At 52.3% G+C, this 24,510-nt stretch overlaps 1 protein-coding gene across 4 annotated transcripts in view; it reads right to left on the reverse strand.

The window, feature by feature from the left end:
• Positions 1–24,510, reverse strand: part of KAZN (kazrin, periplakin interacting protein) — a 1,334,539-nt gene that overhangs the window by 61,317 nt on the left and 1,248,712 nt on the right. For all 4 annotated transcript variants that reach the window (XM_027565341.1, XM_027565343.1, XM_027565342.1 and 1 more), the window contains 2 exons: positions 16,616–16,752; positions 7,144–7,314 (listed from right to left, as the gene is read on the reverse strand). In XM_027565341.1, the coding sequence (XP_027421142.1) occupies positions 7,144–7,314; positions 16,616–16,752 (308 nt within the window). The remainder of the gene's footprint in view (positions 1–7,143; positions 7,315–16,615; positions 16,753–24,510) is intronic.

Here is a 24,510-nt window from a genome sequence, read left to right on the forward strand (position 1 = left end):
CTCCCCAGGCTCATGCCAGGGGAGGGGCCTATGGGCTGTAACTGAGAACAAATGGCAGAGCCACCATGAGTGCTGGCTTTGCCCCTAATATGAACACAGATGAAATGGAAAGACTTCATCTCATCTTTCTCCTAGCTCCAGAACTTTCCATACCCCAAGACCCTGGGCTCCTCCAGGCAGAGAAAGAGAGTCCAGCTGAGAAATGAAGTCCTTAGCCTAAAGCCTGATACAGCCTCATCACATTGACCAGCTGTGTTATTTTAGATAAATCACTGCCTTCTCTGAGCCTCAGTTTCCCTATCTGTGTAATGAAAAGCTTGGACCAATCTTTAGGGCTCTCTGTAGCTTGGATACTCCAGGAGTCTATGAAATCACTCCCCTTCCACTGCCAGCCCCCAGGGAATATAAACCCCCTTGGCAAAGAGAGGCTGAGTTGAAGGAGTCAGCTCCTCATCCACCAGCCAGGTAATAATCTCTACCTGGTTTAGAAAACTGTCATGTGCTCAAGTGTAACAGCCCTGGGTCTCAAGCAGGGAGTGCAGGATTAGCTGTGCTTGCCGGAGGAGAAATTAGAGGTTAAGTAACTTCTCCAGGAGTGCACAGCAGGTACGATGTCAAAGTTGGGCCCCAAGCCTGGGAGCCCCATGGTTGTCTATGGTACCCACTCTCCTCTGGGGCAAGGAAATAACCAGCACAAGTGAGGCAGCCTCTGAATCCATGAGGCAGAGAGTAGGGTTTGGCTGGTCACCACGGGATCCCCAGCACCTGGCTTGGGGCTGGGCACAACGAGCAAAGCACTCAGGAAAACTGCAGAGGGAGTGGAAGCAGGTCTCTGCCACGTCCAGGCAGACAGCCCAGGGAATCTGTGCTGTTCACTTACTACAGGAACAATGGAGCAATCCTTTTACTGAAGGAAGGAGCCAGGCCGGCTGTGTCTTGGAGCTGCCACGTGCCTGCAGCAGGCCCACCAGCATCATGGACTCGTTTCCTGGACCAGCGCGCCTCACTGGGGACCACATCTGCTCTCCCCTCCAGGTGTCTGTGCGCCTGGCCTCCCAGCCCTCCATCCTGGCTCTGCTCTGTGTAGTTGGCTGCCCCACTCCCTGGCTTCCTTCTGCCCAATCCATCTTGGCTGCCAGACGGGTGGACGCTGGGGGGAAGCGAGCGCCCGTTCAGTCTGCCATCAGCGCTAACTCTCAGCTCTGCCCTCTTGCAAACACCCCCAGCCACGCACATGGAAAGCACAGGCAAGTCCAAGTCATCCCCTGAAATAAGCAGCCCCTTGAGGCAGCGTAGAAAGAGGCCTGGGCAGGACCACTCTCCTGTCCCCACCTGGCTTCCTTCTCCCAGGTGGAGCCTCACCTCTGTCTAGGCCTGAGAGCAGCACCTTCTGTGAATAACTCAGCAGGCCACTTGGCATTATTACGGCCTGACAATGTGGAGGAGCCTACCTTTAGTCCTGCAGGACGGGGCGGGTGTGTCTGTGAGTTCTGAGCACTGGAACCTGTGACAAACTGTCCACTCATGAGTTTAAATTTCCAAGACTGAGCAAAACAGAGATGTGAAGTGCAGATGAGGCACATAGTCTAACTTAAAATACTTGCATGTACACACACACTCACTCTCTCTCTCTCGCTGCTGCACTGGATCATTTCTTTTTTTTTGGTGGCAATCTGCACATTTCTCTACTAATCTCCTCCATTGAATGCAGTTCAACACTAGGAGCTCACTCTTCTCTCTGAGCCTACACGCCCTGCTGGGCACCCTGAACCCACAGTTTTGAGCTCCTGGGAACCAGTGAATTGGCTCAAACACCCTCATGTGACAAAAGTCAGACAGAACACGGTACAAACTCCATTTCTATTATTTGACTTGCTGTGTGATCTGGAGCAAGGTACTCCACCACCCTGAGCCTCAGGGTCTTCACAGTAAGATGGGGAACTGAGAGGGATCATTGTCTGTGAGTGCACCCCCTGGAGTTGTGCGACAAGGCAGCCTAGTATAGCACCTTGGAGCCTGGGCTCTGGGATCCGACAGCCTGGATCTGAGCCCAGCTCTGCCACTTCCTAGCTGCGGGATCCTGGGAGAGGCCCCTCGCCTGCGCCTTCACACCCTTGTCTATCTGATGAGGAAACATGGTTGCTATGGAGAGCACTTGGCCTATGGTTTAAAAAAAAAGGCTCAATAAATGTCAGTGACTGTTATTATGAAACAGTTTCTACTTCACAAGTAGGAGTCAGACATGGAATAATTCACAGGAAGGCCCAGGATACTGTCTGGTTTGCTGTCCAACAGTAGCAGGCTGTTAGGATTATTTATGCCTCTGTGAGATTGGATAATCCAGGAAGTAGAAGGGAAGAGGAGTGTGGAGCCCTGCCCTCCTCTCCCTCAGGTTCCTGCCTGAAGGCCAGGCTGTGTTTCCAGTCAGAGAGTTGGCTTGACTGTGAGGGATGCTGTGAGTGAGGCTCACTGGCTTATCAAGGGATCTGTGCTTGTTGAGGGGCTTCCCAGGTGGCACCAGTGGTAAAGAACCCACCTGCCAATGCAGGAGACGTAAGAGACGAGGATTTGATCCCTGAGTAGGGAAGATCCCTGGAGGAGGGCATGCCAACCTACTCCAGTATTCTTGCTTGGAGAACTCCATGGACAGAGGGGCCTGGCAGGCCACAGTCCAGAGGGTTGCATGGAGTCGGACACGACTTAAGCGACTTAGCATGCACGCATGCCAATTCAGGAGACATAAGAGGCGTGGATTTGATCCCCGGGTGAGGGATATCTCTCCCGCCAAAGCCTGGGAGGATTTCAGGGCAGGAACACTTGAACCAAACATGAGAAGGTCATGCTCGGATGGATTCCAGCTGCATAAAAGCTGCATTTGCACTAAAGAGTCATCATGTTGGCTACAAGCGGACTTGACGACCGTCTTCCTGGGCTTACTCACTGCGACCCTGTCCCAGATCTCAGGATGTGGTGGCAGTGGGTCCAGCGTGGAGGCACCAGAATGAGCTGATAAGGCAATACTGGGTCCACACCTTCTCCAACCAACCCACAGGGTGGAGAGAGGCCCTATGGGGGACGTCAGGCTTGGGCAGGCTCTGACCCTCACACGTGTGGCTGGGGGGTCTGAGCTCAGGCCTAGTGCTCGGAGCTGGCTGTGGGCAAGGGCTGGTCTGCTGGGCCAGGATGGCAGTGGTCCAGGGCTGGGAGGTTTGCTGTGTGGCCAGGCTGATTTCCTTAGAGGGAAGGCAGGGGTGGCGCCAACCCCGAGCACAGCTGTTAAAAAGGAACCAAAACCACCCTTATCCCCATTTTTCACATGTGAGGGAACTGAGGCCCAGGCCGGTCACACAATGACCGGCTAGTAGACAGGACATGAGAATCCACAACTCTTCATCTCGGGGTGGCCTGAGGACAGGATGGTCTCCAACATCAGTAAGAACAGCTAACGTTCACTGATGGTGGATGGTGAGCCTACTTTCATCCCTCATCACCGCACCTCACAATCACCCTAGGAGGAAGGTCTTATACACATGGACACAGGCTCGGAAAGTTAAGTCACTTGTCAAAGGTCACACAGCCAGAAAATGCAGGACCCAAACTGGGACCGTGTTAGAACTGAACAACCAGGGTGCAAACAGATGCTGAGACGAGGGAATCCCATACTCCATTCTCGAGAAACATCCTGCTCTACAGAGGAGTGGTTCTCACCAGGGTGAATCCTCTCCCCATCCAGGGAACTCTGGGAAATGCCTGGAGACTTTCGCGTAGTTGGCAGGTGCTACTGGTGTCTAGTAGGTGGAGGCCGGGGATGGGTATTGTTGCACACCCAACAGTGCATGGGATGGCCCCACCAGAGACTTCTCTGACCCCAAATGTCAACAGTGTGGGGGGTGAGAAGCCTTGATTACAGTGTACATCGTAAACTTAAGAACTGTTTCCTGTTTTGGAGAAGCAGTGTTGATACAAAACAAAAGTCTAGGCCACCAGGAACCAGGCTCCGGGGGAACGGCCTTGCAGCTGGGACGGGTGGGGGGAAGCCTGTGACTGCTGGGCTGGCAGCCCCGTCTCCGGCCTGCTCGATGATAAGAGGGGGTGTCTCCTCCAGGCCAGCACCTGGGCGTCCTTTCAGAGGCCTCCCATCACGGAGCGCGAGGACTGCCGGACTCCCAGCTCTGCCTCTCAATTCTCTGGTCAGCTCTGGGTGAGCATCCTGCATGCCAGACCTGTTTCCACATCTGTGAAATGGGCACAGTAAGAATATACAGCTCACTGGAGTGACTGAGTGTTCTGGAATTAGATAGTGGTGATGGTTGTACAACTTTGTGAACATACTAAAAACCACTAAATTGTACATCATAAAAGGATGAATTTTATGGTATGTGACTAGTATTGCAATAAAATAGCATGCTGAACAGTTTTTAAATTAACAAAACCACCACCACAGGGTGGTCCCATGGAGCCAGTGTGTCTACAGAGGGGAAAATGCTCCTTGGGTGGGAATGCCGAGTTTGGCCAAGAGTTGTTATCAGGAGATGTCCCCTCCCCAAGGGTGGGAGCCTCAGGTGCTGTCACCAAACACCAAGAGAGGTGTACATTTCTTGGGAAGCTATATCTCTGACTCTTTCTTACTCAAGTGAAGCGGCCCTTTTCAGCTGCATAGGGTGTGTGGAGAGACCCAGCGGAGGCTGGGTAGGGGAGGGACGATGCCTGATTTGGGACAGGGCCTGCTCGCCCCTCACCTGGCAGCTGCCTCAGGCCTTCAGTGTTGTGGGCAGGTCACTTAATGAAATTATCCATCACTGGTGCCATAGCCAGAACTCCTAGAGCAGGAATAAGCAGGTGACCCCAGATGGGCCATGTGGCTATCCTGTACTGGATCGGACTTTTAAAAACTGAAGTGAAATTCAGAGGACAAAGGGTACAGGTTCATCCTCCTGGCAGGGGTCACTGAGCAGACCATTCCAGATGGAATCCTGGGTTCCCCACCGGCTGCAGCTGCCTTGGCTTTGGCCCATTTCCAAGCTGACCCTCTACTTTCCCATTGCACCTGTGAGCTCTTGACTTCCTTCCAGTGCACCCTGTATGCTCGAACTAGCCAGAGCTGCTTTCTGTTGCTTACAACGCAAGGACTTGGGGCGCACATGCAGGGAAAGTGCCTTCCATCTGCTCTCGACCTGGCCAGCAGTGCAGTGAGGGAAGCCAGACAACACTGACCGGAGTCGGCAGTCTTGGAGGCCTCTAGGCTGTGAAATTCTGCAACAGAGGGGACCTCCAGGGAAGCGGACACACCAACAACACGGGGATTGTCATGGGCTGTGTTGATGTGACAGCAAACCCACCACCTTGATCTGCAAATATTCACTTCTCTATTCATATTTAGCAGAGAGGTGTGATGCTGGCCAGAGGGAGGAGGCAAGAGCCTAAGTGCCACTGGCCTTAGGTTCTTAGAATCAAAGCAGGCTGAGTCATCCGGGCATGGTAAGAGTGGAAGTAGAGGTGAGCTGGCTCCTAATCCTGAAAGACACCAGAGTTCCCCAGGATGCCTGCAGCTAGTGGTCCATGGCGATACAGACCCATCTATCCATCCACAGGACACCAGGAAGACGTGGCAGAATAGCAGTCTTGTCTCACGCTGAGCCCCCTTCCTAGATCTACAACTTGAAAGGTTTTTGTCTGGTCTGCATGTGGCAGCAGGGCCGCCAGCACCACTGACCCCACTGGTGGGAAGATCCCAGAGACCTGGCAGCTGGAACTTCGGCTAGCCTGGGCAGCTCTCACCACTAGGGGTCAGCATTGGACATGGAGACTCAGGACGCAGAGGGTGGGATTGGTCCCAAGAAGTGGCCCATGGATCCTGACCTATCCTGGGTGACCCCTGGTCCTGAAAGAAGCGACTATTTAAAATCTTCCTGTTTTCATATCATCACTGACCATGTACAGGAGTGGCTAAGTGCTTCTCTTGCAGTATTTCATCGAAACCCTCACCAGAGCCCTATAGAGTATATGCAGGCTCCTCTGTCCATGGAATTCTCCAGGCAAGAATATTGGAGTGGGTTGTCATTTCTTTTTCCAGGGAATCTTCCTGACCCAGGGATTGAACCCAGGTCTCCTGCATTTCAGGCAGATTGTTTACTGTCTGAGCCACTGGGAAAACCATGGACTATATGCAGGTATCCCTACTGACACCTGAGGGAGCTGAGAGCCAGAAGGGTGAAGGGTTCTGCCCAAGGTCACACCGCTAGAAAGCAATGGAGGCTGTATTTGAACCCAGAGCCCATGGCAGCAACCACTGTTAGCTGGCATCAGTGCTCTCCAGGAGAACACTGAGTTCTGGCTAAGAGCCAGGTGGGACTTCCCCAAGTCCTGTCCCAGGAATTCCCCTCCACACTCTCCTCCCATCCACCATTGCATTAAGCCTCTGGTAGTTTGAAGGGCTTTAAACAACGAGGTCCCAGGACTTGCTCAAACACCTGGTGAGAAGGGAGGGTGGAATAAAGATCCTCACCCCCACCCCAGGGCCAGGTAAAGGTCACGGAAGCTCAGAGAAGTTCAGTGAGCAGCCCAAGGTCACACAGGAGAAGGTAGAACAGAACTCCAGGGCTCTGGACCTTGGTTCTATTGCCCGACCAGGCTGGAAAACACCACCTAGACTCTATCTCCACAGGCAGGCTGCACCTCTCCGAGGAAAACATAGTGTTTGGAAGTATTCTGAAGGATTGTTTTAGGTTAGGAAAAAAAAATAACATTTTTTTCCCCTTGAGGATCCAAGCAATAAGAAAATAGGGTAGAAAAATAGGGAGGAAAAAAAAAAAGGAAATAGAAGCCACTTCTGATCTTACTACCCAGAGATAACCATTATTAATTTTTTGGTGTTTTTCCTCCCAAGTGTTAGTGGATTGTCTCTCAGCATTCCCACATGTCTGGCCCCAGGCAGGCAGATGGAAGGAAGGCTGTGTGGTTGACAAGGAAAAAAAGCAGAGAGAGCATCCCAGGTCCTGCCCCCTGCCTTAGTCCCGCCCCTCCAGACTCCCACGTGAACCCACCAGCAAGCCTTGTCTCCCAGCACCTCCTGCTCCCAGAACGTGACATCACTTCCGGCAGGTGCCCCACCCAGCCTATGTGGGCGAAGGGGCGGGGTCTCACCATGGCCAGCTCCGCCTCCAGCTCCTTCATCCGGTTGTCCTTGAGGTCCAGCTGGGAGCGCAGTGCTGTGGCGTGGTCCGTGGCCTCCTTGGCTTGGCGCCGCAGCTCCCACTTCTCGCGCTCCAGCAGGTCCTTCTCCTTAGCCAGAGCTTTCACGGCATCCTCGCTTTCCTGCGGGGAGAGGCCAGCATTACCAAGGGCATGGGTGGGGCCAACCTTTGGCCAGGAGATGCCCAGAGGCCCTTGACCCCTGGACTAGTAGAACGTGCGGGGGTGGGGGCGGGGGTCCCCCATGCTCGGGGCCTGGAGGAAGAAAGCCCTGGGTTCAAGCCAGTCTCTGCCACACACTAGCTGGGAGACTGGAACAGAGACGAACCATTAGTAGATGCTCAGCCATTATTTTTTAGTGGGTAAATGAGCAAACGAATGTCATGCATAAGTTCTTTTAACTCGTCTTTGTTTGTCCGTATTTGAAATGGGGGCAGGGAATTAACACTACTCTATCAAAAAACTGTTATAAAGATTAAATGACTCCATGTGAAGGAAAGAGTCAAACGGAGTCTGATAAAGGGTCAACAGTGGGTTTGGGCTTGGTCCTCTGTCCTATTGTTTGGTAATGTGTATGTCCCGGTAAAACTGACAGAGGAGACATCTACAGCCCGGCCACCTTGGCTGCCATGGGGCCCTGTCACCATCCTACAAGGTCACAGCTGATGACGGGACAGGTTGGACCCCCAGCTAGCTGGGGTGTCAGACTGCAGGGCAGTCTTCTGCTCTTCACCCTGGGCCCTGCTCCCCACTGATCCATCTGCATGGGCTGTTTTCTCCATGATGCTGAGGGGAGGGCCATGGGCTCCAGCTGTGCTCTTCCAGGAAATCCAGCAGACAAGGAATAGCTGGCTGGATCAGAGGACCTGACCTCTGTTGGCAAGAGCCAAATTTCATGATCCTGGGCATCTTTCCCCTCTAGAGAAAGGGGCCCAGCAGGGGGCCCTGCCTACCCAACCAGCCAGTCTTTTCACCCACTAAATTGGGAGCCAAACTCAAGGTCTCTGTGCAGCCTGGATCTGAGCTGGGAGTAGCATCCTGCCTTGTCTAACAGCCCTGCAGCCAAAGGCCTGACTTCCAGATGGTCAGAGACCAAGAGGCTGAGGGAGACATCTGGCCCTTCCTCTGTGGCTGTCACAGAGCTGGAGCTGTGGCTTAGGGTCCAGGGAGAGAGAGAGTCTGGGTCGAATTCTGGCTCTGAAAGAACAAGTTGCAATGACTACTGTGCCTCAGTTTCCTCATCTATTACATGGGATCATGGCACCTATCCTTGAGGGTATTACCATGAGGACCAGATGAGATAATCCAAGTTCAGAGTTTAGCAGGGCACCGGGCACATAGCAGGGCTTCCCAGGTGGCGGCTAGTGGTAAAGAACCTGCCAGCCAATGCAGGAGACTTAAGAGATGTGGGTTCGATCCCTGGGTCAGGAAGATCCCTTGGAGGAGGGCATGGCCACCCACTGCAGTATTCTTGACTGGAGCATCTCATGGACAGAGGAGCCTGGCAGGCTACAGTCCATGGGGTCCCAAAGAGTTGGACATGACTGAAGCGACTTAGCAGGGCACACAGCAGGTGCTCACTCATTCATTCGGGATGCTCCTCAAATGTCTCCTTCAGGAGGCCTTTCCTGACCATCCATCTAAGAGAGCGGCCCCAGCCCTTCCCACCCTGTTTCTTATACCGGTACCTGACACTGTCATTCAACCAGTATTCATGCCTGCCACCAGCAGGCACAAATCAGACAAAAGTCTCTGTGCCCATGGAGCTTACACTGAAAAGCCCTTCTGCCTGCTCTAGCTCATCAGCAGATGTCAGGGTCCCAGGGCAGCAGCCAAGAAACACTGCTGAGTAAAAGGAAGCGTTTGTGGCAGTTGCTGAGACTGACTCTGAAGGCCATCACAGGACAGCTCTTCCAGCTTGGGTGCGGGGACGACACGAGTGTCTGTGTCCCCAGCCCCTGGCTTCTCAGTGGAGTCTAGAGCAGGTGGGGTGTGTGCTGGGGGACGAGCTCTTCTAGGACTGTCTCCTGGGGCAGGATGCCTAGGTGTGAGTCTCCGTTCCATCCGTGGCAAGCTGTGACACACTGAGCAAGTGATGTTAACTTCCCCACACCTCGACCACCTCATGTGTGAGCCAGTGACACTATCACATCTCCAGAGTGACGGTCAGAAGAAACTGGCAATGCAAGATGCAAAGTATCATGAACTTCCCTGGTGGTCCAGTGGTTACGAATCCATCTTGTAATGCAGGGGGCAGGGGTTCAGTCCCTGGCCAGAGAACTAAGATCCCACATGCCTCGGGGCAACTAAACCTGCATGCCTCAACTAAGACCCAATGTAGCCAAATAAATGTTTTTTTAAAAAAGATGCAAAGTGACAGACGGCACTATTGTAAAATCCCAGGCAAGCTGTACCATCAGGTTCTGGAAGCAGGCTCTGCAATGCAGGGAGGTGCTCCACCACTACTTATTTCTCCTTTCCTTTCCTTTTTGAAGCTGTCTTCAGGTGGGGTCAGTGCAACAGCTGACAAGTATGGCCCCCTGCGTCACATGATGGACCAGTCAGCTCTTTCTCCAGAAGCTGGGGACCATGTCCCAGCATCTACCCTCAGTACCTAGCAGCAAGCCAAGTCATGGAATATCCCATGCTATGAAGTATGTGGATCAGAACCACTGAGAACTGGTTGGTGTACAAGAGACTGCCTACCATATATCCCCAAATTAAAAAGAAGGTCCACTAGAACCCTCAGGATCGGCTTTGTCTCTGTGTCTCTTTGTTGTCCCTAGCTCCACTAATTGTGAGCAGATTGGAGGTTCAGGCTGTGGGGGGTTTGGCAGGGGGGTAGGTCGGGGGGTGGCGGAGGCTGTAGGTGCTTTCTGCCTCAGTAAAGACTCTGACACCCACGACCACACCCCTGGCAGGAGTGCAGGGCTCAGTAACAACTGTCATGGAATGTTCCCTACACATGTCAAGTATGGTGCTGAGGGTTTCAGCTGCATTATTATATTTAAACAACCACCTGTGAGGCAGGGACTGTGATTATCCCCATTTTACGGATGAGTAAACTGAGGCCATAGAGGTAAAATAACCTCTGCAGTCCCACAAATAGTGTGGTGGAGGTTCTCAATCCTTGTTAGCAACAAAGGCAGGAAAGGAATTGAAGGAGACCTGCCCAAGGGGCTGGAACCTGATGGGGATCAGGATGGCTGGAATTTATGAAGTTAGGACTTAGCCTGATTGTGTGGGGCCGCAGATGTCAAGCTGGCAGCTGAGGTCCCTTTGGGCAGCTGGGAGCTGAGCCCCGGCAGCTGGAGCTCAGCGGACAAAAGAAGTAGGGGCACAATGAGGAGGGGGCTTCAGGGGGAGACAGGCCTGGCCAGGGGGGTTATGGCAAGGTGGTCTGTTTTGACTTCGCCACCCAAGATCTCTCTGGGCCCAGCCACTGCCCAGCTTGCTGAGACGGTCCTCAGTTGTGTTTATGGAGAGTCCCCCAGTCCCACTCCAAACCACGGACCTGTGACAGGGAACATGCCTCTGGCATAGCTTCCCGGGATACTACAATTCTGTGAACGTTCTGGTTGGGCCCCAAATCGCTCATTTCTAAGCAGCCTGTGCTGTGCTGACCTTCCCTGACCATCCCCTCCCCTCCTAACCCCCACCCCCAGCTCAGAGACCTGGGCTCCTGTTACCTGCTCTGGGTGAGGCCTGCAGGAGGGTCCCCGGGATAGCTGGGTGAGCCATGGCAGGCTGAGTGGCTGGGCATCAAGAGGGGTGGGCACCTGAGGTTCCATTCATCCTGTTCATTGGGACATTGAAATATGTCCCAATATTTAAAAAATAATAAGTTGCAAGATCTTGGATGAGGTGGAATAAAACCAGAATTTGTGGTTTTAGCGTCTCCAAACTAGCCCTAAATATACAGCCCTGGGTCAGTTACTGGACGCTTTGGCACCCCAGTCCTCCCATCTGTAAAGTGGGTTGGATTTGACAATGATTAAATATTGTCAGTGTTGCTGGGCTTTCCTGGTAGCTCAGATGGTAAAGACTTTGTCAATGAAGGAGACCTGGATTCAATCCCTGAGTCAGGAAGATGCCCTGGAGGAGGAAACAGTAACCCACTCCAGTATTCTTGCCTGGGAAGTCCCATGGACAGAGGAGCCTGGTGGGCTACATTCCACTGGGTCGCAAAAGAGTCAGACATGACTTAGTGACTAAACAACAGCTCCCCATAAAATAAGATAGCAGTTTAAAAAATTGAGTGTTTTCCAAATTCCGTTTTTCCGAATGACTCTGTAGGATCTTATGAAGCTATTCCATGCGAGTGCCACTGATGCTCAGTGGTGACCATCTATGCCTGCCTGGGGCTGCTGCAGCCACAAGGCTTCAGCTTCACACCACACCTCTCTTCTTGCTGGACTTAAGAGATGCCCCCAGTATCTGTGACTTAAGAAAAACGGCACCACGTTGGAGGAAGGTGGCTCCCCATGGGAATTTTTGTTCCCAAGTATCAGCACAATTATAAAAATGAATTTGATGCCCCAGTTGAAAGATATTAATAGAAGAAATGCTTGTTATTAAGCCCCAGGTTGGTCACAGTGCCACCACCGGGCACAGCACACCTCCCACAGCTGATGGGGGTGGCCATGACCTCTCCTCCGTGGTTTGCCTTGGGTTGCCCTGTAAACAGTGAATCTCACAAGTAACTCGTTTGTTCATCTATACAGGTACTGAGCAGTGTGGGAGGCCAGTACGGGCCAGATGTTATGCAAATGAGCACCAGAGCCTAAATGCCTGGGTTTGTATCCTGCTTCCCCTCTTTACGTAACTGTGTGACCCTGCAAGAGCGACTTGACCTACATCTCAGCTTTCACCTCTGTAAAATGGGGCTAACAGGGACAATCATACCGCATAGGGTTGCTGGAAAAATACCAAATGTAAAGAGATTACGCCAGTGCCTGCATACAGTAAGTCATCCTGTGTCAGGTGGCGATAGGTGGCTTCTGAAGATGGCCATCGTCACAGTCATTGTCAGAGTGTGTGAAATGGCCTTTTCTTTTGGATCCTCTTAGCCTTTATCATAAGCATCCCATGCCTTCTTTTCTTATTTATTTATTTACACCTCACAGTCTGCAGGATTTTAGTTCCCTGACCAGGGGGTCAAACCCAGACTATAGCAGTCAAAGTGCTAAGACCTACACTGGACCACCAGGGAGTTCCCCCCCTTTTGCTTTTCTGATCTGGCTCTATCCTCCTTCAAGGTGCATGGACCCTGGGAATACTTTCCCCACCCGCCATTCCTAGATCCTCTGGGACCCTCGGAATTCCCCAGAAGGTCCTGTCTGGGTTACTTTTCTGCGTGGTTCTTGCTTTTTTACCAAGACTCTCCCATTCTCCTGGAGGCAGGGTCCACGACTGGGGTCTGTGTGAGGCCAGCTAGGACCTGCTGTGAGAAACACTGTCATTAACCCAAACTCAAGGAATGGACTTGGAGACACAAGGTGTAGGGGGAAGCCAGGCTTTACTGACGGTCTTGCAAGATGGAGTGTCCGGTGGTCAGGAACACCCAGAGTCGTTACACAGAGCAGGTTACCCTAGCGTGCGAGCCCCTCCCCCAGTTCCCCATTGGCTGAGTATGATGGGTGAACAATCTGCTAGAACACCGCCTGAGTTTGTTCCCTCCCTCTTTATGGGCTGGCCGCCCCTGACAGCCCTGCAAAGAGAGCCAACCAGTCCATCCTAAAGGAAATCAACCCTGAATATTCATTCGAAGGACTGATGCTGAAGCTGAAGCTCCAATACTTTGGCCACCTGCTGCCAAGAGCTGACTCATTAGAAAAGACCCTGATGCTGGGAAAGGTTGAGGGCAGGAGGAGAAGAGGCAACAGAGGATGAGATGGTTGGATGGCATCACTGACTCAGTGGACTGAGTTTGAGCAAGCTCCAGGAGATGGTGAAGGAGAGGAAAGCCTGGCGTGCTGCAGTCCATGGGGTCGCAAAGACTCAGACATGACTGAGTGAGTGAACAGCCTCTCTGACGTCTTGTTTCCTCCTTTCCTGCACACCTATTTACATTCTTATGTTTTGAATTTAGCAATAGGATGAGCCCAGTGAAACCCTATTCCTGTTCTTATGTTTTAAATTCACCAATACAGTGAACCCGTGTGAAAATCCTGGGCATCCCGCTCTCCCTTTTTTTGCCCAGACTTTCTGGTTTTGTAAGCCTTATGGCTATCAGCTACTACATCAGCAAGCTGTCACTCAAAGCTAGCTATTCTTGAAAACGGACCACTTTGTCTTTTATTTCTTAAACTGCTCCTGCCCAGCCAGGGGCTTCCTAACAGTGGGCGGCCATGTGCTTCTCTGGGTTTGCTGGGGGGAACATCACCAGGCTGTGGTGGATGAGGGGCCCATAGTAGGGCCCTGAAACCCACTGTGGAATTTCCATGATCAAATGCCTGACTCTGAATCCTCAGAGGTGATGGTGGTAGTAATAATAACAACAACAACAATAATAGCAAGCATCCCCCCCCGGCGTGTGTGCTTTCTGTGCACCAGAAGCTTCAGTGCTGACAAGGCTGGGCTCTGAGGACTTGCTATCATTATCCCAGTTTTAAGGATGAGGCCACTTGGCTAGCGACTGGCAGAGGTGAGATTCTAAACCTTATCTGGTCTTAACCTCTGCGTCACCCTGCCTTCAGGGCCAAGTGTGATGGTTAATTTTATGTGTCAACTTCACTGGACCATGGGGCATTCAGATTTTTGGCTACACATTATTTCTGGCTGTGTCTGCGATGTTGTTTCAGATGAGATTAACATCTAAACTGGTGGACTCAGTGGATGGCTCTCCCTCCGTGAGTTGAGCATCATCCAGTCCTTCTGAAGCCTGAGTAGAAAGTGGAGGAAGGAAGAAACTGTCCTCCCTACCTGAGAGCTGAACTGGGGATGGGTCTTCTCTTGCCCTCGGATGGAACTTACAGCTTGGCTCTCAGGCCTTTGGACTATGACTGGATGATGCACTGGCTCTCTTGGGTCTCCAGCTTGTAGATGGCAGATCATGGGACTTGTCAGCCTCCATGATCATGTGGGCCAATTTCTTCTAATAAATCGCTCTCTCTCTCTCCATATATATATATATATATATATATATATATATATATATAAATATCACTTCTCTGGAGAACACTGACTAACACACAAGGAAGCTGATGACCTGAGGACAAGTGGTGTCAAGGACAAGGACAGCCTGGGGCCTGCCCCTCGCCCTTGGGACAGCACATCCCAGGAAGCAGGTATTGCTGTGGGCTGATTCTCTGGCCCCTGCCCCATGTCACCTCCCCTCAAACAAGGGTGACCGTATTTCCCTGTTGATGGGCATGGGGCCACTTGAGCAAAGGTTCTCTCTGTCTCACCTGCTGAAGAAAGATCAGGTTCTTGGGACCTACTACAGGTGCTTCAGCTAGGAAAGGAGAATGGACAGAGGTGGACTGAGAGAGGCGGTAGTCCTATAGTCCGAATGTTTGTGTCCCACCAAAATTCATGTGTTGAAATCCCAGGGCCTTCCCTAGTGGTCCAGTGGCTAAGACTCCACACTCCCAATGCATGGGGCCTGAGTTCAATCCCTGGTCAGAGGCCTAGATCCCACACTCCACAACTAGAGAGCCTGCATGCCACAACTGAGACCTGGCACAGCCAAATAAATACTTAAAAAAGAGAGAGAGAATGTGATTATTTTAGGAGGTGGGACCTCTGGGAGGTGCTTAGGTTATGAGGGTGGAGCCCTCATGAATGGGATTAGTGCCCTTATAAGAGACCCCAGAGAGCTCCCTTGACCCTTCTGCCAAGTGAGGACACAGAGGAAGTCTGGGACCCAGAAGAGGACCAAGAAAGCAGGGAGCAGTGGTTCCCATTCCTCCTCTCTGCTTCCACAGGTTGTTGACTTAGTGCCACCCTCTGTCTGCAAGTGACAGGCATGGGGAGGCCAACTTCCAGGGACTGAGCTCACCCACTGTAGAAGGACAAGAATGAGAAGCTGGGGCCCTGCTGCTTGGGGCTGACACCCAGGGCAGCTGGCAAACTGTGGACCATTCAGAGGCTCTGGATGCCTGGCCCAGGGAGCTCCCCCAGGGCTGTTTTTACTCTGGAAAGGAAGGGATCTGTATACTTGGGCAGTGAGAGGAAGGGTCAGTGCTGCAGACCAAAGAGGGCCATGGGGATGAAGCATTTAAATTCAGATCCTGTCTCTGAAGTTCCTGCCTGTGGACTCCGGCTCAGAGGCAACACCCGTGAGTGTACTCATGCAACCTGCCCACCAGCTGTTGGAAGAACTGTTCAAAACTCCTATGCCTGAGGAAACTTAAGAGTCTCCCACCTCCATTTTTCTCTGCAGAGTACAAGCAAACCTTGGTCACACCCGCTGTCATGTGGTATCAGGCACAGGGCAGTTTTCAATAGATTTTCTGTCCTGCCCACCAGAAGGTTACAACTCTCCCCCTGCAAACACAGTGGCTCATAAGGCCTGCTTGGTTTGCGGACTGACTCTCTTTCCTTATGTTTCAGTACTCTGTATGGCATGTACATGTGTGCTAAGTCTCTTTAGGCATGTCCGACTCTTTGCGACCCTATGGACTATAGCCCACCAGGCTTCTCTGTCCATGGGACTCTCCAGGCAAGAATACTGGTGTGGGTTGCCATGCCCTCCTCCAGAGGATCTTCCAACCCAGAGATCAAACCCACGTCTCTTACATCTCCTGCATTGTGCCTCCTGGGAAGCTCTCTATGGCATGACCACAGAACATATACCAGATACTGACTGAACCAAATTCCTCAGTCATCTGATCTGAAACTCCTACTCACCCCACAGAGCCTGACTTGTATGTCACCACCTCTGTGAAGCCTTCCAGGACTCCTGGGAGGCAGAATTTCCCGCTATCTCATGGTTCTCCCCACTCTCTCTTCACACTCTTAGTATGGTATTAGTAGGAGACAAAGTTGACATTTACTGAGCACTTAGTATGCACTAGGCACCGTGTTTAATGCTCTGTAGCCACCATCTCACCAAGGTCTGCACCATGATCACTATTTTGCAGATGAGGAAACTGAGGCTCTGAGAGGTTAAGGAGATGCCCAAGGGCTTACACATGGGGAGCCGGGATCTGAACCCAGACCAGCTGGAATCCGGAGCCTACACGTCACCGACTGGGCTTCCTGTCCAGGCTGGTTTGCCCAGGAGACACAGAGCTATGATTAGGGGCTGAGTGTTCATCTCAGCACCCAGATCTGGGCCTGACACATCAGGGATCTCCCCCAGTGAGTGTAAGGGACACGAGCAGTCCTCCTGTGTTCTGAGATGTGAGGTCGGACCCTGTGCTGGGTGGGGAGCCAGTGTCTGGTGTCTGGTGGATCGGGGTTGGGTGGGGGTGCCGACCTTGCGGTGCTGCTCGTAGTTGCGGATGAAGTCGCGTAGCTGCTCCTCCCGGCTCTCCAACGTGGCATACAGCTGCTGCATCTGGTTCACCAGGTCCGTCTTCTCACCCTTTAGGCGCTTCCGGTCGGCTTTCATGGCTGGAGGACAGAGGACTGAGTCAGTTCCCGAGATCCTAGCTGCCTGTCAGCCTGAATGCAAACACTGAGAAGGGACCCTTTTCTCTATTCCTTCATGAACAGGGGAGGAAACAGGATTCAGAAGGAAGATGTTTCTGTCCCAGGCTCCCACATCACTCAGTGGCATTCCCTGGATTCAAACTCAGGCCCTCCTATCTCTAGAGTCCCAATTCTCATTTCTTACTTTTACTGACCCAACCAGGGGGGGAGTCCCTGATTGAAGGTCTGTTTCCCACCCTGAACTGGCTAGATCCCCGAGTGAAAGAGCTGGAGGCCTGGTGAACTTGTGACTCCCACCACCCAGGAAGCTGATGGGACCCTTTATTTCCTGCTGAAATGACCTCTCAGAGTCCAATATGAGCCACCAGAACTTAGCCCAGCCCAACAGCTCACAGTGCCATTCCCTTCATGGGGAAAAGTGTCTGATTAAAAACACTCAGCAAGTTATGGGACCAAAAGTATGAGCCACAGAAGGAAAAACAGAGAGACGGGACTTCAGCAAAATGAAAAACTTTGTGCTTCAGAGGATATCATGGAGAAAGTAAACAGACAATGCAAGGGACAGGAGAACAAATTCGTAAGTCATATCGGATAAGGGGCTTATATAACGTAAAAGTATATAAAGAACTCTTAAAGCTCAAATGGGCAAAAGACCTGGAGAGCTATTTCCCCAAGAAATGGCCAATAAACACCTGAAAAGGAGTTTGACATCATCAGTCATCAGGGAAATGCAAATCAAAACCATAGTGAGATGCTATTTCATACTCACCAGCATGGCTAAAATATAAAAAGAAGACAGGAACAAGTGTTGACGAGGATATGGAGAAACTAGAACCTTCATACACTGCTGGTGGGAATGGAAAATGGTACAGGCTCTGTGGAAGACAGCCTGAGAGTTCCTCAAGTGATTAATCATAAAGTTTCCCTATGATCCAGCAATTCCACTCCTAGGCGTATGTCTAAGAGAAATGAAAACATATGTCCACACAGAAATGTGTATACATGTGTTCATAGCATCTTTAACCATAATAGCCAAAGGGGAAAGGACCAAATGGCCATTAATTGATGAATGAATTTTCAACAATGTAGCACATCCATATAACATATATTTGACAATAAAAAGAAGCAATGATTCATGCTACAACGTGATGAATCTTGACAATATTATGCTAAGTGAAAGGAGCCGATCACAAAGGGCCACATGCTGTAGGATTCCATGTATATGGAATGTCCAGAACAGGGAAATCTGTGGAGATTGAAAGGTTAGTGATTGTCTTGGGTGGGGGGGGTAGAAGGCGTGGGGGCTGGAGACTTGGGGGTGTAGCCAAAGGGATGGATTCAAAGTGATGCACCCCCATTTAAAGTGATGCAAACACTCTACTGAATATATGTGAATATAATAAAAACAATTGAATTATGTACTGTAAATGGATGGATTGTATGCTGGGTGAATTGTATCCCAGTGAAGCTGTCACTCACACACACACACACACATACACACACATACACACAGAGTGCCCTGTGCTCCACACAGCCTCCTGGCAACAGGTGCTCCCTCCAGACTCTGCTCACTGCACTGGCTCTGCGGTGAAGGGAGTGAAGACGGGCAAGCTCAGGCTTGTGCAGGGCAGGCTCCAGCATCAGGGTGGCCCCCCTGCTTTTCCAGGGTCCCCAGAACTCTGTCCCCTCCCTGCTCTGTGGAGAGAACGCTGAAGAAGGAACTGTGGAGGTGGTGGGAAGGGGGCAAAGCAACTCCTCAGCTCTGGAAACTTCCAGCCTGTGAAGGCGCAGAGTGGTTAAGTCATTTGCTCAGAGTCACACAGCCACATCTGACCCCAAGGCCCAAACACTTGACCTGGCCTTATGCTGCCTCTACAGGGAAGCCCCCCGAATCCCAGAAGGTCCTGGCTCCACGGCTAGCTGAGGGCAATGATACGGGGCAGGCAATGGTGGAGCCCCCCCGATCTCATCCTGGATGCTGAACCTACACACTTAGCTTCTGATATGAAAAAGTATGGCATAAGGACCGGGGACCCTGCGCTCCAGCTCAGAGCCTGACGTAAGGTGCATTCCCACCCCTCTCCCCCAGCCCTGCACCACCTGCAGAACAGGGCAGAGGCAGGTCAGCTGGAGCAGTGTTGGCACGTGCAAGGAGCCACAGAGAGACCCTGCAGTGGGGACTCCGGGTCTTGGGGGTGGCTTTATTAATTTTTTAAAAAGTACTTAATTAATGTCTGGGTCTTCTTTGCTGCATGTGGGCTTTGTCTACTTGGGGCAAGCAGGGCTTACACATCGTGGTGGCTTCTCCTGCTGTGGAGCACAGGCCCTAGGGTGCGCGGGCTTCAACAGCTGTGGCTCACGGGCTCTAGAGCACGGGTTCAATAGCTGGGTGCATGGGCTTAGCTGTGCTGCAACATGTGGAATCTTCCCAGATCAGGGATCGAACCGGTGTCCCCTGCATTGGCAGGTGGATTCTGCACCACTGGACCACCAGGGAGGTCCATGGGGCGGGGGGCTTTAAATTACAGCTTTGAGTTTCTTGGCTCCTGCAGCTGGACTTGTCTCCTTCATGGCCAGCTTGCCAGAGCAGCAACTTAGGTCAGCAGGGCTGGAATTCCAGGCCTGCTGGGCCCGACGCTGGGTTAGACCCCTGGCAGGCTGAGGATCGAGAAAACACAGAAGCTGAATCTCTTGGAATGAATGCCAAGTGAAGACCACTTACAAATGAAGACAAAATGCCTCTGGAACCACGGTGAGAACCAAGAAGCTGCTGTATCGTCTGCTCAGCTTTTCAGAAGCACATCTACAACCCACTCAAGGGAACTCACACAGAGAAGCAGGACCTGGGGGCGCCTGGGGACGCCTGTGCTGGCCTCAGGTGGGGAAGTGGGGGTGTGTCTCCCCATTGAGCCTGAACATGCCCGTGCATCCAGGTGCTGTCACCCCAACAGATGGGGGGCTCCCCAAAGGGGGAATCAGAATTGTAACTATTTAGGGAAATAGGGAGGTTAGCCTGACAGACTCCCCCCAAAATAATGTAAACTACAGACACACAGCTATGAAAATTACACAGTGGAAAGTGTCCTTCCTTCCTTTGTCATAAGCATATTTTTATTTCTCCTTCAAAACTCTGTTTGACATTCTCCAAACGTTCCTAATACAAGACGAGGTGACAGGTGATGCTCCGTGAGCATGAATGACGGTCTCTCTCTCTGAGACCAGTCTTCTGCCTCCTCCCCAAGTTCCCCAGTGCTCTGTTCTCCTGAGTCTCCGCCACCCGGCTTCACCCAGGCGTGTCCCGAGCCAGCAACTGGGCCACCAGAACCACTGCCATGGTGATGGGTGATGTCATGCCCAGCAAACCCTGCAGGAAACCAGCCAGGCTCCTGGGAATGTGGGGACTCTGGGGGTGGGAGGGACAGTGTGTGGGGAGGGACTGATTTTTCTAACTTGAGGCCAGATGTATAGAGAGTGAGCTAGAGGGTGGAACCAGGGGCCCAGGTGTGGCCCAAGACCATGGCGCTTCTCTGGGGACATCACTCTTCTCAAGCTCCTGGGTTCTGCCTTTCCACAGCAGATTCCTTCCTCCTTCCCTGGCTCAGTCCCTACAGTTCCTAACCCAGACGCGGGGCAGGGTGAGTGGCGTCAGCCCCAGTTCAATTTCTGCAAACACGACTCTTGGGAGGTGGAGACCAGAGAGAGAAGAGATGTCCCCTGACTCCAGCACAGCAGACCCCCACCTCCAGCGTCCAGGCAATGGGAGGCCACAGCTGTGGTGTAAAGAGAACAGTATAGGTTAACTGTTGGCTTCTGAGCTTCCGGGGGCTGTGGGCCTGGAGAGTGAGGGATTTTACGGGGCCTTTCTGAGGGTGAGACACATCTTCCCTGGAGGCTCAGATGGCAGAGAATCTGCCTACAATGCTAGAGACCCTGGTTCAATCCTTGGGTCTGAAAGATCTCCTGGAGAAGGGAATGGCAATCCACTCCAGTATTCCTGCCTGGAGAATTCCATGGACTGGCGGGCTAAGGTCCATGGGGTTGAAAAGAGCCAGACATGACTGAGTGACTAACACTAACTAACTCTGAGCACGAGGTGGGGTGGGGGGCGTCTCTCCTCACTCACAGGGGCAGTGCTGCAGTGAGAACCCCGCTGGGCAGACGGGGACCAGGCTCTCAGCTTTTCCCTTGCCCAACCTCAGTTCCCCCACCATCATGAGCATGCTTGACTCTGTGAGCTTCCTTTGGCTCCTGAGGTCCTAGGAGACTTTGCCTTGATCACTGTCCCCCACAGACAAGTCCAAGGCCTTGGCCAACATCACATAGCTGGGTGGGATGGGCCCTGGTCTGGGGTCAGAGTATCTTGGTTCTAGCCTTGGCTCAGAGTCCTAACCACTGGACAAGGGAATTCCCTGGCTCTGAGACCTCAAGCAAGTCATGGAACCTCCCTGAGCCTCAATTTCCAAGATACCAGAACAATTCCCATGTGCCAGGCACGGCCTTAAGCCCCTGATGGGTTTTTGTCACTTAATTCTCACAACCACTTTATGCAGTCAGTCCATGTTGTAGATGAGGAAGTGGGCACCCAGGGAGACTAAGGAACAAGGCCAAGCAGTGAGCGGCAGCCCCCCGGCCCTGACACTCACCCACCCTCCTATCCCATGGCTTTGCGGGCTCCCAAATCACCAACCCCCAACAAAGTCGCACGGCCCGGTTGGCGTCCTCTGCTCCTCGGGACTTTGGGCTGGGGGTGGGGCTGTGCCTACCTTATGGAGGAGGGAACTGAGGCTCAAAGGGTTAACTGACTCACCAGGACCCATGCAGACCCTGGCCCTGCATCCTTGGCCGCTGACCTTGACCCACTCACACTCCTCCATCACCCCTACTGTGAAAGCACATTATTGTGAACACAGAACCTGTATCGATCCATAAAGTCAGGGGATGACCCAAAAATTCACACCAGTTACTCCTGCTACAAGACACAGTTTCTGCAGCTGTCTTACAACCCCAAGGGGGCTTTCTGAGGTTTCCATTAAAGGCGGTGTGACATTCTTACACACACCCCATGACTGCTCCGTGACTGTGGGAAGGAGGGGGTGTGTGCATGCACGCTCATGTGTGTGTGCCAACAGCTTTTAGGGAATCCTTCACCAGCCATCCCTCCCACTTGCAGGATCCTCAGCCAGCCCAAGGCACAGACCCCCACAGGGTCAGATTTCCCACTAGTCTGAGCTCAGAAGACTCCAGGCCTGGTTTTGGATGGTCCATGGACAAGAGACCTTGTGAAAATTCTAGCCTGATGATAAACATGGGCTCAGAGGTAGAGATGGGGTAGCCAGTAGGGTCAGCAGTCCTGAGTCTGCAATGATGATCCCAGCTGCCGCCAGCAGGGGGCTCCCTTTCTTTTCCATCCAACATTCCTGTCCAGTTAACCTCTTCAGCATCTACAGATTCTGAGAAAGCAGGGGTGGGTAGGTGGGAGCCAGAAGGGCTTGGCAAACCACTCTTAATAAACACTCACCAAAATGTTCTTCCAGCTCAACTTCCCTTTACAGATGGGGAGACTGGGGCCCAGAGAGGGAAAGAATATCCACTGTCACATGGCCGGTCAGCCCAGGTCTCCTGATTCTGAAGTTAACCCCTTTGAGTGAAATTAATTGGCAGTTCTGCTCCTCCCAAATGGAAACCACCCCCTCTCTTCTCACTGCCAGGTGAGGTGGGTTGATCCACTCACACGGCCAGTGAGTAGCAGAACTGACAGCTGACCAGTACTTTGATATTCAGTCGCTCAGTTGTGTCCGACTCTTTGCGACCCCATAGACTACAGCCCACCAGGCTTCCCTGTCCTTCATTATCTCCCAGAGTTTGCTCAAATTCATGTCCACTGAGTTGGTGATGCCACCCAACTATCTCATCCTCTTGTCCCCTTCTCCTCCTGCCTTTTATCTTGCCCAGCATCAGGGTCTTTTCCAGGCCCATGATCTCTGCATAATCTCCACAGCTGCTCTCTCCAAGTGCAGCCTAAAAAATTAGGCAGTGTGACCTTTCTAACCTCCTGCCTGGGGTTGGGAAAGAAAATATCTGGAATATAGGTTCTCATTTTACAATCCTGTGTCCATGCAGACATAACTGATGAACCAGGCTCTACAGGAACCTGGTTTGATTGGTGATATCTGCCTTGGGACTACAGGGGGTAAATGCAGATTTTCCAGCCCTGCCTCAGATGAGGAGGCAGAGACCTGGCATGTTTGAATATGGTTTGGTGAGCCTCTTCCAGGTCAGCACTGTACTGACTACCACTGTACTCCATGGAACCAAGTTCAGCTCCATTTAACCAAAAGTTAAAGAAGCAGTTCATTCACATCAACAAGATGGTGGCAAACAGACTCCAATCTGCGTGCTTAAGGGTGAGAGAGCGGACTGTTTCCCTGAAATGAGTCAAAGTTAAATGAAGGATTGCTGAGTTTACTTACGTAACTTTATGTCCACCCCCAGTGAGCAATATATGCTCCTTGAGGGCAGGGATCTGGTCTGCCTTGTTCATCGCTGTATCCCCAGCATCTAGAACAGTGCCTGGCACATAGTAAGTGCTCAGTAAATACCCATGGATTGACTCTCGAATCAACGACTGAACGAAGCAGACAGCCTAGGGAGGAGGGGGGACCTGGCCCATGGCTATCACTGAGTAGCATCCAGTATTTCCGGGGTCCTGGGGGCAGACACGGTTCTGCTTGCCTTTATTCTGTCTCCCCTTGCCCTCCAGGGCTGAGGCGGGTCCACTGCCCTTCTTCCATCCTCCGTGGCACGTGCTCTTCCGCAGGTCAGTGATGACCTTTGAGCCGCAAACCCCACTATCCTTGCCTAAGGCACTTGACTTCACGGGGAAGGGTGCTCCACGCCCTCCTGGCTCTTGTCTCTATGTCCCCTCACTCTGACCTCTGGGCATCAGAGGCCTTGGACCTTCCGTTCCACGGTTTCCTAACTGGGCTCATCCAGCCTCCCAGCTTTAAATCTACCCATATGTTGATATCACGCAGCCTGGACCTTGCCTGGAATTTCACACTCAGAGCCAAGGGCCGCCTCGTCCCATCCAACTTCACACGCCGGAGACCTGAGTCCCTGACCAGCCCCCCAACAACCTGCTCCTCTTCATCTCCCCAAACTCAGTTCATGGTGACCTTAACCTTCCAGTTCCTCTGACCCCAAGCCCCAGAATCTCCCTTCCTTGATTCTATTTCTCTCACGCCCCACACCCAACTCATCAGCAAGCCACGTCAACCCTGCCCGCAACATGTTACGAGAATCCGGCCTCTTCTCGCCACTCCTTGGTCCCCACCCTGGCCCGTGTCACCACCATCTGGGTCTGCATTGTGCAGTGGCCTCCTAACTGGTCTCCCAGCCCCAAAGTCTACATCAGCTCAGCAGGGAGTGTCCCCTTAACATGCAAGTCAGATTATGTCACTTCTCTGCTCCTCCCCTACAGCCCGTCTCACTCAAGGGCGAGCACAGTCCTTAGAATGACCCATCAGGGCCATGGGACCTGTCATCCCCCAACCTCCCATCTCATGATCTCCCCGACCATCCCTGCCCCATTGCTCCTCACTATTCCTGGTTCATGCCCATTCCCTCGGCATGTCTGGACTGGCTGTTCCCCGCCGTGGTCCCTTTCCTGCCTCCTCCAGGTCTTGACTAAAACATCAACTTCTCAGCAAAGCCTTCCCT

Source organism: Bos indicus x Bos taurus, chromosome 16 (genome assembly GCF_003369695.1).
Source record: "Bos indicus x Bos taurus breed Angus x Brahman F1 hybrid chromosome 16, Bos_hybrid_MaternalHap_v2.0, whole genome shotgun sequence".
NCBI classification, from domain to species: Eukaryota; Metazoa; Chordata; class Mammalia; order Artiodactyla; family Bovidae; genus Bos; species Bos indicus x Bos taurus.